Here is a 12838-nt window from a genome sequence, read left to right as displayed (position 1 = left end):
TTGAAAAATACGTTTCTATCTGCTGGCCAGATTTATAACAAGAAACCTGGAATAATTGGCTGAACACTATCAAAGTAGCGATGCATAGATTTGTCCACATTGTGTGGCAGCAAAGCAGACATATCCACCACCAAACAGGCTCATTCATCTGGTTTCCAATGCTGTTGCTTAGCACGAGCACTAAAACTGAAGAAGCAACTGCATCAAATCTGGCCAGCAGACTAGACACTAGGACAGCCTATCCCACAATACCTTAGTGAGTGTGTGTATAGAATCAGAAGATCAAGGAGGAGGGGGTCAGAAGAAGACCTGTAGGAGGAAATAAACACCACAGACCAGACCTTGCCAGAGTTGGGGGACATTAGAGGATAGAGGCTGTGTGTAAGGTGCAGGCAAACAGATCCAGGCTAACACGTTATGACCCCCCCGTTTCAACACCATCATAGAACTACTTCTCATCGGGACAAACTGTAACTCACGCCCACCCACCCCCCCCCCGCAGGCGGTTTAAGACCTCGTTCAAGTCAAATGATGAGGCGTAGACTAGTGGCTAGTTAGCCAGGTGGAGTGTGTGTGGGGGGGGGAGGTCACACCCACCTCGAGAGCGGCCTTCTGCACGGTGATCTGGCTGAAGACGCGGGCGCCGTCGTCCGGGCACACGGTCTTCAGCTCCTCCTTGTTGAGGGAGAACAGCTGGGCTCCTGTCAACACTCCCAGACTGTTGATGGTGCTGTTGGCAGGATGGGGGCGGAGAGTTCGTATCAGCACCCCCGCACATTCTACAATACTGTGACAGCGTTCCGCATCGTCATAGACCCCATGGGTTATCTCACGGCAGTATCGCTAAGGAAAAGAGTGGAGCGCTGAAATGATGTTCAATCCTAGTGGACGCGTCTGTTGGGTGGCAGGACTTACACGCTGCTGAAGCCCTTGAGTTCCAGCCAAGATTTGACCTCGTCGGGCGAGGAGTCGTAGGTGATGTTGACCGAGGGGGGCAGGCTGGTGCTCCTGGGGGGCGCCTGGAACTTCTTCTGGGCGCTGCGGCCCAGGGTCAGCCTGTGCATCAGCTCATCCTGCACCTCCTCCATGTTGGATTTCCTGCCTGTGACGACCGGACATGGGGGGGGGGGGCAGACATTAGTAACACCAGCGCTCTGCGATTGAAAGGCTGAAAGCAACCGTCTTTGTTCCCAAGGGAGATGTAACCACATTTTTGCTTTAAAAACAGGAACAGGAACCCTGTCACTCAGTTACTGTACTCCCCCCCTACCCCCTCCCAACCAATGACATCAGCTACAGCCTCCCCGCTAACCAATGAGAAAGCCGGGTGGGGCTTACGGTTGCCGGGCAGGGGCCTCTGGTTGGGATGGTCCCTCATGGTGACGCTGCCGTTGTCACTGGACGTGTTGCTGTTCTGGCGGCTCACGGTGCTGGCGGCCGGCCGGGGGGGCTCGGCGGCCGGGGGGGGCAGAGGAGGGGTCGGGAGGCGGGCTGGGGCAGGGGCTGGGGCCGGGGCCGGCGGGGGGGGCGCGGGGGCCGGGGGCATGGGCGTCGCTGCCGGCTTGGTGACATGGTCTGTTCTGGTCTGCTTCTGAGGAATGGAGAGGAGGAAGTGATCTTGTGTTTGCTAGCTCACAGGAATACATGTTTGAGTTCGATTTGAGATACAGTTCTCCACAAAACTACTGCACACCAAATCTACAAAAGGCATGCCTCTGTTACCTCATTCAACTCTCCCAGTAATTGCTGCCGCATAGAGACGGAGAACAAAACGTCAAAATGACAGTGTGGAGAAGTATTTTGCATACATTACGTCACGTCAAAACTCACCCAGGTGCAAAGACAGCAAACTACCAAAAAACAAACGCTTTGCACGACTAGTCAACAGTGGGTGGGCAAAGAACCCAAACTGTTGAAGCCTTACAATATGAAACACGTCATACCGCAAAACGAGAAATGCTCCCACAACTCTACAGTATTAACTCTCCCCAATCAGGATGACGGGAGAAAGCCAAGCATTCAGCAAACCAGAGTTGAGGACAGGCTGTGAGTCTAGCTGTGTTTCGTGGGGGTGACTGAGAGAAGCCTACAGCATCAATCCAGCCCACTACGGGTGAACTGGGACAGGAATCAGCCTAGAAACACTCGGCACACAGGGAACAGCAACACACCATCCCGGCCCCTACCTTGAACAACTCAAACTCCTTCTTTGGCATCATGAGCTTTTCGCGACACAAAGGGGGAGGGGCGGATGAAGATGAAGGGGGAGGAGATTGAACAGGTGGTTAAAAGACAAACTGTGCAATCAATGAGGTGGGCTAATGTGCTATCGCAGACCATAAAAGGCCACAGTCATGTGGAGTCTCGGGGGGAAAAAAATAATCCAAAACTCAAGACAACGAATAAATGCATGAAGGGAAGAATGAAGAAAAGTATAAATGAATACATTGCACGGATGAATCACTGAACATAGACAGACAGGAAAGCCGAGTCACCAGGCAACCAACTTCCTGATACCTCCTCCATACCTCATTCAGTTACACCAATTTAGGCTGTGTAACTTCAACATTCTACACGCATTCCCTACTGTCCTGCGAGGCTTCCAGAAGACCGGGGAGGGTGGTGATGGTGGTGAGGAGGGTGGAGGTAAGGTCAGTACCTGGATGGTGTGGCTGTAGATGGGCTCTCCGCGGCCCGTTATGTCCACCGCCCGGGTGATCTCCAGGATGTTGTTTGGCACGTAGCCCGACGCCCCGCAGCCGTTGCGCACCTTCCACCATTGCTTCCTGTCGTCCAGCACCTGTGGACCCCAAAGCCGTCAGCCCAGGAAAGACCATCGAGGCCTGGCCCTCTTGTCATTCTCTCAAATGCATCCTGGCTGGTGTGATATCACAGGATGTGTGGAAGCGTGTGCAACCCTACACAGCTTCCGAACCTCCAAGTCAGGTCAGATGTGTACATCTCCCAAGAACAAGCGACGACGGAAGAATGCCTATTTAGATCAGTGGTCTTCAACCTCGGTCCTCAGGGACAACTGTCCTGTCTGTTCTAGAGGTTTCCCTGCTCCAACGACCCGATCATTTGAATCAGGTGTGTTGGAGCAGGTGTGTCTACGACATACAGAACAGTGGTCCCTGACGACCAGGGGTTGAAGACCATTGGTTTAGAGCAATGGTCTAAACCTGATGTTCGTTACCAGGCTTCTACAGAGCTAAATAATGACCCATTCATTTGAATCAGGTGTGTTCGATCAGGGAAACATCTAAAACATGCAGGACAGGTGGTCCCTGAGGACAGGTTTGAGAACCACTGGTTTTCACTGGAAGTTTAGAGGATTCTGAGAGCACAAAATGAATGTGTGGACACCAGTGCCATCTAGTGGTCATGTTCCTGCGTACCTCGACGACCTCGTCCTTGACCACGGAGAGCTCAGTGTTGTTTCTGGCCACAAAGTCATACTTGGATTTGGCGAAAGTTTTTGGCTGGCCTCTGGTGTGGGCATCATAGTTCCTGGAAGGCGTTCCCCAAGTCAAACCGTTAACGACTCGCAGCATCATACGAGAACAGGTACAACATGGACTACGATGGAACATGCATTTCATGCGACCACCTGGACAACAACAACAACAGGTTGACAAACACCAGTAAAAATGCAACAGGCCATATGCATGCGTGTGGGAGTGTACAAGACCACACGAGGCACAACACCAGTTGGACATGCTAACGTGAGCTAATGGGCTGTGCTAGTGGGGCGTGCTAACGCTGGTAGCTGACACAATTGGGAACGAGCCAAACATCAACAACAAATGGACTACTGTTTAACGACTGCTAGCTCTGGAGAAAAGTCCCAACTTTAATACCGGAGGAGAGAAGAAGAATAGATACACGGACCAACACTGTAATGACAGTCGAGAGAGGAGAGTAACGGCAATAGAAGGTAGAAAAGTTCAGTAATCAAGTTAGGAAGAGATCGATTAGATTAATATGAAGAGGGGAAAACAGTTTAGAGATCAATGCGCAGTAGATAGCTACCACTTGACGCAGAGATCAAACCTAGTGGGTGAAATATAGGAATCCTAAAGGTTTAACTTCATTAAAATGAGATCGAAAAGAGATCTATAGACTTGGAACCACAAGGAAAAGCGACCCATCTCCACCAATAGAACCAAGTTCCATTAAGAAATCCAACCAATAGAGGAGATGAGAGAGCTTAGAGTAGATGTGATTAGTAGACTCTGCACCAATAGAAAAAGGACCAAACAGTTCCCTCCAACAAGGAGGGGTGGGAGTAAAGCTAGGCCAGTTCTCCAGAGCATGGTGCCAGGTCAGGTCATGTGACCTCCGGGCGTTACCGGTCTACGTGGCGGCTGACGGCCTGTTTGAAGGCGGCCACGGCCATTTCCTGGTCCAGCAGGTGCATGCGCTTGTAGGCCGTGTTACCGAAGGCGTACCCGTCTGCCGAGGGGAAGTCCTGCACTGCCGGTTGCTACGAGGGGGACAAACACAAGGACACAATATGATTGGTCAGATTCGGGATTTTTTGCCAGCCACCACTTTCTACTTTCTTGAATTGCTTGTAAATGAGATTGGATTCAACATCATGTCCTTGTGCACAGCATGAGTAGAGAGCCAATGAAAGGAAATAACACGTTAAAATAACTTCATTGAGAAAGGAGTTACAATGTGAATCGTGGATCCATTCTCATCAAGGGGGTTGTAAAACCGGCATAAACCACAATAAGTCATCTTTTAAATAGAGTTGAAGAACAGAAACTGGCTAGCCCTCTTTGGTCCTTCTACCCAGGGTGAGTGCTCACCTCCTGGGCCAGCCTGTGTGCCACCTCCTCCTGCCTCTGGACCTCGGCATGGGCCAGCGACTCGGCCAGCTGGGTGAGCTCGTGCTCCCTGGCCTGGCCCATGTAGGCCAGCATCGGGGGCTCCCAGCCGTCCCGAAACTGCAGCGTGCACGGTGGGAAATAGTGGTCCTTCGGCCACTCCAGTCTGGGGCGTGCGGGGTCGGGAGAGAGGGAAGGAAAGGAAGGGGAAAGGGGGTGAGAGAGAGAGAGTCATTCCTCTGCTCCAAAACAAACGGTTCACCAGACAGACCCGATGAACACATCGACAAAGCAGAGAGGGCTGTTGGCCGCGCCGAGGGGTCTACCTGCCACCTGCGTCGACCCTCCGGTGGCCACCCCTCCGCGGACGTACCTGCACTTGGTCCAGCCCTCCCCCAGGGCCACCCACAGGTGCCTCTCCTCCGCCGTGCCGGCCGAGTGCAGGAAGTCGATGGCCTCGGCGGTCAGCAGCGGCACCAGGACGCTCTTCGCCAGCTCCACGCCGCCCGACGTCTGCACCACCTAGAGAGAGGGGGAGAGAGAGAAAGAGACAGAGAGAGAGACAGAGAGAGAAAGGGAGAGAGAGACAGAGAACGAGAGGGAGTGAGGGAGAGAGAGAGAGTGCGAGGGAGAGAGAGTGCGAGGGAGAGAGAGAGTGCGAGGGAGAGAGAGAGCGAGAGCAAGACAGAGAGACAGAGAGAGAGCGAGAGACAGGGAGAGCGAGGGACAGAGAGAGCGAGAGAGAGAAGGTGTTAAACCGAACGATCTAGGTACAGACTAATGTGGCATACCCCTCATTACAGCAGCATATGACAGTAAAACTCAAAAGGTGTGTGTGTGTGCGCGCGTCTCACCATTCTCAGAGGCGTGAACAGGAAGTGCACCAGGTCCACAGCGCTGGGGTTCTGGATGTGTGACCTCAGCTTCCCCTGTGGGGGAGACGGAACACAGCGTTTGAGGCGCCTCGCTCACGTGGCGGCGAAGGGCCAAGCGCAGAGAATTTCAAAAACACACTCATCAAGGCGGCGCTCTCTCACCAGCAGGTTGAAGGCATGCTTGAATTTCTGGAAACAGTCCACAAACTCGTCCTGAGTGGGAGGCTTTGCCCGCAGTGTTAGTACGCCCTCTAGTGGACAAAGTAACACACGTCAGGCAATTCCACTCCAGTAAGATAAAGCAAAACAGTCGCAGATAATTGCTCCAGTGATTAAGGGGAAAGAATATGAAGAAAAATAGAAGAATATGTCCTGTCTAGACACCAGGTCACCCACCTCCTGGTCCCTTCTTCTTGCTCTTTTTTGATTTCTTCCTCTTGGACAGCTCGTTAAACGCCTCCGCTGCCTTCTGAAGTTTGGTGACGAAGAACTCGATGTCGTCCAGGATATGGTTCAGGATTTGCTGGGAACAGCAGGAAAAGAATGGCCAGAGTTCTAAAGGAGGTCTCTTTGGCGTGCGGGCAGAGCCCGGTCAGTCATAATGGAAGAACTGAGACGGACGGTAATGCAGTGAGGAGTTCATTTAGGATGTTAGGCCTCGAGGTGGAATTGGATTTGTGTTTTTGCTGACCAAGTATGACGATAATACAACGTCAATTAGAGTGAATGAACAAACTATGATCTTCTATTCATAGCGCATGTGGCGGGGGGGGGGGGGTGCATCTCCCCATGGCTAACCCTGTGACTTCTTTCCATTTCATTTATTTTCCATCAAGGCAGAGTTAATCAGGAACAATATTTGCCAAAAAGACTCACCCATAGGCTATTTGAACTTTTATTCTGTAATTATTTACAGAGCATTTTTTTTTAACTTAATGATTCAACTATTGCAAACAAACCAAGGTACATGTCTGTGACCAAGGCTGCCCTTCTGCCCGCGGGTGGAAAGCCCCATTTTGCATCTCTTTATAGCACGGAACATTCATGGTCATTGATATACTTTCACTCAGTTTGTTTTGAACTTAAACTGGATTCCAGCACGTCCATGATTTAACATGGAACTGCGTCATTGCCTCAGACTCCACAGTAATATCTGTGATAACAAACAAGCTGATCCTGTTGTTTTGACTTTGTCGTTGGCTATCCATTGACAAACATGGCCAGGCCCAGACCCAGCTATCCAAAAGATATACTGGGTTGACTTGGAGGATGTGGGGAAAGCAATTTAAGGACAGACAAATACTGTAGATAAAAGACAGACATAGGCAGACAGACTGACAGGAGGCATAACAGCTGACAGACGATAACTATCATCAAGTTAGTCCGCCGGCCAGCCAGCCAAAGTAAAGAGATAGAGATAGCTAGACAGACATACAGATTTTACAGACAACTAGATGGCCACACAGCCAGCCAGGCAGACAGCCGGCCAGTACTCACCACATCTCGGTCCACCCTGGCAGCCGTCATCTCTGGAGGTTCGTCCTGCTCTGAGTACTGCCTCTGTTTGTCATCTAGCAGAGGACAGACAGACAGACAAGGCAAGATTAGACAAGTCGGTTTACTGTGGGGCCTGGCCGCTACCACTGATAGGTGTGTTCTTGCTGGGTTTGGAGGAATAACGTAACGTGTTATCCCTCCTATTGTCTGACTCTTCCTCAGAGACCCGAGCCTATCTGTAACGATATGAGGAAATCGAGCTAATCTAATTTACATTTGCAAGTTGAATATTTGTTTCAGCAGCATGACTTCATTCTAAAACAATTGTACAAGGATCCCAGGAGCTTGAAAAGGTGGAGTCATTCTGAGTCCAAAATTAATTTTGGTACCAAGTGAGCTTGTGGAACAGGAGAAAAACCACAGCTTACTTGAGGCAGAAAAATCCTCTCCCACAATCAGTTTAATTTCACACAAGCTGGGCTTTTAAAACATGCAAATCACTGTGATTTTTGTCAGCTTTGAGTGAAATTATCCCATCTCAAGCCACATAAAAAAAACTGAGATTTTCAGTCGGAGAGAATGTGCTAGTGGAGTGTTCCAGAACCATTTACACATCAGATGGAGCTGGTACTTCACTCACTTTCCTGCCTAAATCATCTAGTCCCTGATCTTTAGAACTTTGTCTAAATCTAAAGTATCTGGGGGGGAAAAAGCTTCCCAAGATCACACTCAATTAGTAGATTAAACCTGAGCATTTCAAATGAGCATTTCAAATGGAGAGTTGGTCGAAATTCTCGGCTCAGTCTAGAAAAACAGACCCATACCGCTAATCTCAACAGTCTGTGACTAACTAGGATTCCCACACGGTGACGGACCCGGGATTGGACGTTGACTCACAGTCTTGCTGCTCATTGGCCCAGGCTGACCACGCGGCCACGCGGCTCTTCACATCCACCTGAGTGACGGTGGCGGGTGGCTCGGGGGCGGGGGCTGCGGGGGGAGGGGGGATGACTCCATCACTCTTCAGGATCATCCTGCAGAGAGAGAGGGGGGGGGGGGGGGGGGGGGGGGGAGTGACATGCGACGACAGCAGGTGACTACACAGTCCCACAGTGCTCGCAAACCACAGAATAGGATCAACCACTAGCTAGGTCCAACAGACTTGCACCTGGTGGCCACAAAGAAGTGAATGAAGACATTGTTTACTTAAGTGCATCCGGCCTCTTTTTGACCTTGCCACCCTTGAAGTCAAGCATGGCACTTTCGATGTCGGCCTGGATCAGGTTTGCCTGAAAGAAATCGGTGCACACAGGATGACTCACACTTAATGACTCGACTGCACCAACACGGTACATTACCATCCCAAATCCTGACGGTTATTGTTTGATGTGTTTACTGGGTAACATGCGTGTGAACCGACGGTCCAGTCGGTGGTTCTCACTCGCGCTCGCTTTACCTTGATGTCGTCGCACTGGAAGAGGTGCAGGTCGGGTTTGCTTTGGCCTGACTCCTTACACACCAGAGCCAAGATGGAGTCATAGCTGCAGGAACTCATAACAGCCTGGCAGTGCTGGAGGCTCCCCATGGGAAAGTTTTCCAGCTCATTCTGCATCAACAAAAACAGGAAGAGAAGTCAGTTTCAGAGTCCGTTCACCCTCAGTACAGTCATTTTCGAGTAAAGAATTGAACTGACCCTTGAATGTGATACACTGACAGGGGAATGATAGCAAATGAACTTAAGTAGGCAAAAAAGAAAAGTTTTGAAAAAGGTCATTGATGAATCCCAAACTAGTCCAGCTGGTCAAAAAGTTAGTGGGTCTCTTCTAATTTCACACTACTTATACTTATGTTTGAGCTAAGTCGCATTCACACTTTGGAGGGAGGTACAGAGTGAGCTTCTTAAAGAAGGCCATCTTAAAGCCTGCAGGTTTTAACTTCTGGCTGATCAAATGAAATATGTAAAACACAAAAGCTCGGCATAAATTAAAATAACTAAAACAGGTTTTATAACTGAATTGTGTCGTCTTTTGAGCAAAAGAGTCCTTGTGAGGGCATGTGAGAGATTCTTTTTGAAAAGTCACCATTTCAATCGGAATATCACCTGGCCTAGCTTGACTTTGATCTGAAACGTCAAAGCATAGTCCCTCACTCGGACCAACTAGGTCCTCGGAGAAGGTTCTACCACCACTCAAGCCGGGCCCGTCCTCCCAGCCACCCACCTTGGTCTCCTGGTCGATGAGGCTGACAGATTTCTCCTCCACCTGCAACAGCATGTCCTGGGTCCACACCTTGCCCTTGGCGTCCAGCAGGCGGAGCTTCCTGATGCCGTCGTCGATGGTGATCATGGCGTCCTTGCGGTCCATCACGAACGTGGTGAGGTGCTGGGGTGGTGGGGGGAAAGTTAGATTCAACATTGGGGTTGGGGAGAATCGTTTGGGTCCAAATGCAACAAAAAGCTTTGTTGCGAGTAAACGTTAAGTAGACACACTGCAACACTTGAGAAGGTGTGTGTGTGTGTGTGTGTATATCTCTCACCTCCACGTGGTACTGGGATGTGTCCGTCATACTGTTGATACTGGTCTTGGTGTAGTGTTTCCTTTGCTCTGTGGAGAGGCAGAACCAAGTCAGGAGCGCCATCGCAGACAGCGAACACCTAAACTGTTCTCACGGAGGAATCACCAACACTCCAGCGGGGATCGGAATCAGCTGCAACACCGCCAAAGGGTGAACTAGCATCTGGAGGCCCGGCTACAAAAAAGCCATAGGAGTGGCTAAATACTGGTCGTCAACGATGCAGACAGCCTCTGGTTAACTGGCGTGTATTGTTCTCAACACATGATGCAATCACAAGCTGGATAACATTATGCTTGATTAACGACGAATGATCGTCACCAGGGAGTCCAATGGGAAATACTGTAGACCCTACATCATTAGCATCTCATCAACATGTGGGACTGTCTGCAAGGCTGATTGATGGGCCCAGGCCGCCGTTATCTATCAATGAGCGCCGATCAACGAGGCAAAGCCACATTTGGCAGCATCTATTGCCTGGTGTCAACAGTTGTCCGTCACTTTAAACACTGCGCGCACGCACACACACACACCACACGGTAATAATTACAGATGGCAGGGGGAGTAACGGGAGACCGACAGGGATGAGGAGGGTTCGGGTTACTGTGGGGGGGGGGGGGGGGGGGGGGCTGGTGTCAGGGTTGTGGTCGCAGTTACGATTAGGTAGGGGGGAGGGGGGGGGGGGTTCAGGGGAGAGAACGCCAGGGGGAGGTACGTAAGGAACACTTACGCGATCCTCGCCACGGAAAGACGGGATTCCATTTGTTAAAGTCACCTACGTGGTGACGCAAAGCCATGAGTTACCCTTTGGTTGAAGTGATGTTAACACGGGGGTTGTGCGCATGAGTAGAATGACAAAGGACAGCAGCGTAGGGCATGCGTATGGGCCTCGTTTGCAGTTCTAGGTTGATGGATGACTATGCACAGCTTTGAATGGGGGCGAGGGGTGAGGGGTTTGGAACAGGATGGTCGCTAGCAAGTCACTCACACGCTCTCGGAGCTCCGGACATCCCTAGTAACACTGTGGACCTGAGCCCCTTGATAAGCGTGCCATAAACTAAGCGTTGACTGCTAGCGGCATTGCTAAGACGGCGTCATGGCGGAGGGTTCAGGTAAAAGGTGTTCTGCAAGCTACTGAGGAGACTGGAGCCCAGGGTGACTTTCTCCCAGAAAAGCCCAGCAGCTCTCATGGGAAGAGAGAGAAAGATAGGAGTGAGGGAAGGAGAGAGATTTAGGGCAGAGGGGGGATTCAAGGTTATTGGCCGTCTGCTGTGCGGAACTTCTCTAGATTTCAGGGGGAAATAAGTTCTAGTTAACAAAAGGTTCTAGTTGGGTTTTGCAGGTCGTTTGGAAGCTTTGGCACGCAGGGATTCACGCATGCATGCACACACAAACACACACACGTGCAAACCTTTCTTTTTATGTTTGGCAGATGTTCGGAGGAAGTATATTCCGTCCGTTCCTGTGAGCGCGGCGATGGAGAGATGGGAGGAATGATGAGTGAGTGAGAGAGAGAGAGGAGGGAGGGGTTGGAGAGATGGGAGGAATGGTGAGTGAGAGAGAGAGAGGAGGGAGGGGGTGGAGAGATGGAATGCTCCTTTTTTGAACACTCCTAAGGAACAACTTACTGACAGACATATACAAAACCACTGACAGTAAGAAGCCATTTCACAAGGGTTAACCAGCTCCCATAGCTACAAACCGGTGGCAGTGAGGCATTTCTATAGAAAAGGGGCTGCTCATTTCCTCGATTTACCCTCCTAGCAACTGACTGTCACCAGCCCACGCTGGGCTGCCCTTTCGATGAGAACAGAACGGGGAAACCCAGAATATGTCTTGGAGGGGTCGACTGCCAGTAAAAGGCCTTTTCAAACAGGCACACCTGGGGACGCCTACCGCTCAGCCGAGGCCCCACGGCTGTGGGCTCGCCTCCCTCCTATTTGCCTGGGAAACAATAGCAGCGGCCAATCACCGGAGGTGGGCGGCATGTTCGCCCTGTCTCCTATCGGGCTATATATCTAATTGGAGAAGGCTGCAGTAGGGGGTGTGGCCAGGCGAGGGAGGGGGGGGGGGGGGTATTGTGTGTCTATAGGAGACAAGCCCTGTTCAGCTGAGCGTGGCACCTCCTCACGTTACCTTGGAAACCAAAGACAAATCACCATGACAATGACAAAGGAGCACATATTGTCCTAGCCCCAGGGACATCAAAAGGCCAGGACAACAAGCCCCTCCCACAACCCTCCTATCTCAGCCTTTGGCGTAAGGAGGAGGAGCCCCGGGCCAGATGATAACAGGGGACAAGGTGAGAAGTCGAGGCAGAGATTAAACTGTGGACCCCGTAAGGGAGGCGGATGTGTGTGTCGGTGATAAGACCCACCACAAGCAAGGTGTCTCCTTCATAGATATCCCGCTGTCAACATACCAAGAGCTGATAGACGATGGCATCCTGAATGCATTGGCGTGCGCACAAGCGAGACACACTCGGAAATCTTGTTGCCAAGCCATGCTGAAGTCCCCTATCGATCCTTCTACTACTCTGCCCTACATGCACATCAGCCTACACCCCTCCGACCTCAGGGCAGACACAGAGCCTGCGGCAGAAAGGACGACATGCTCTGTGAAGAGGGAATAGATGGAGATGAGGGGGCGGGGGAGGGAGGGGTTACCCACCATAGAGGGCTTTAGCACTGGACTTGGCTTTGTGCTCCGGGGGCTCTGGAGACTGTGAGCCATGGCCACTGTAGGAGAGAGAGAGACAGAGACAGACACCGAGAGAGACAGAGAGAGAGAGAGACACAGAGAGAGAGAGAGAGAGAGAGAGAGAGAGACAGACACCGAAAGAGACAGAGAGAGAGAGAGAGAGAGAGAGAGAGAGAGAGAGAGAGAGAGAGAGAGAGACAGAGAGAGAGACAGAGAGAGAGACAGAGAGAGAGAGAGACACAGGGCAGTGATTAGTGGTCAGACCAAGTCAAACAGCATGTAAGCAGCCTATATGGACGCCCTTTAAGTCTTGACAGCAGGGCAGAGATCAGGGCAGAGATTAGGAGAGGACAGGCATCT

The 12838-nt window shown here is 51.2% G+C and overlaps 1 protein-coding gene across 6 annotated transcripts in view; it reads right to left on the bottom strand.

The window, feature by feature from the left end:
* eps8a (epidermal growth factor receptor pathway substrate 8a) overlaps window positions 1–12838 on the bottom strand; it is a 38295-nt gene that overhangs the window by 3189 nt on the left and 22268 nt on the right. For 5 of the 6 annotated variants that reach the window (XM_047022559.1, XM_047022557.1, XM_047022561.1 and 2 more), the window contains 18 exons: window positions 12449–12516; window positions 9743–9810; window positions 9427–9588; window positions 8664–8813; window positions 8414–8496; window positions 8105–8241; window positions 7208–7281; window positions 6107–6233; window positions 5873–5961; window positions 5690–5764; window positions 5209–5357; window positions 4818–5001; window positions 4452–4486; window positions 3399–3510; window positions 2660–2800; window positions 1339–1591; window positions 916–1102; window positions 598–730 (listed from right to left, as the gene is read on the bottom strand). In XM_047022559.1, the coding sequence (XP_046878515.1) occupies window positions 598–730; window positions 916–1102; window positions 1339–1591; window positions 2660–2800; window positions 3399–3510; window positions 4452–4486; window positions 4818–5001; window positions 5209–5357; window positions 5690–5764; window positions 5873–5961; window positions 6107–6233; window positions 7208–7281; window positions 8105–8241; window positions 8414–8496; window positions 8664–8813; window positions 9427–9588; window positions 9743–9810; window positions 12449–12516 (2227 nt within the window). Of the gene's footprint in view, window positions 1–252; window positions 310–597; window positions 731–915; window positions 1103–1338; window positions 1592–2659; window positions 2801–3398; window positions 3511–4451; window positions 4487–4817; window positions 5002–5208; window positions 5358–5689; window positions 5765–5872; window positions 5962–6106; window positions 6234–7207; window positions 7282–8104; window positions 8242–8413; window positions 8497–8663; window positions 8814–9426; window positions 9589–9742; window positions 9811–12448; window positions 12517–12838 lie in introns of all 6 variants that reach the window. The other variant, XM_047022562.1, reaches the window with a different exon arrangement.

This window comes from Hypomesus transpacificus, chromosome 7 (genome assembly GCF_021917145.1).
Source record: "Hypomesus transpacificus isolate Combined female chromosome 7, fHypTra1, whole genome shotgun sequence".
In the NCBI taxonomy this organism is placed as follows: Eukaryota; Metazoa; Chordata; class Actinopteri; order Osmeriformes; family Osmeridae; genus Hypomesus; species Hypomesus transpacificus.
The sequence above is the reverse complement of the archived record's forward strand: the minus strand, read 5'-3'. Positions and strand labels throughout refer to the sequence as shown.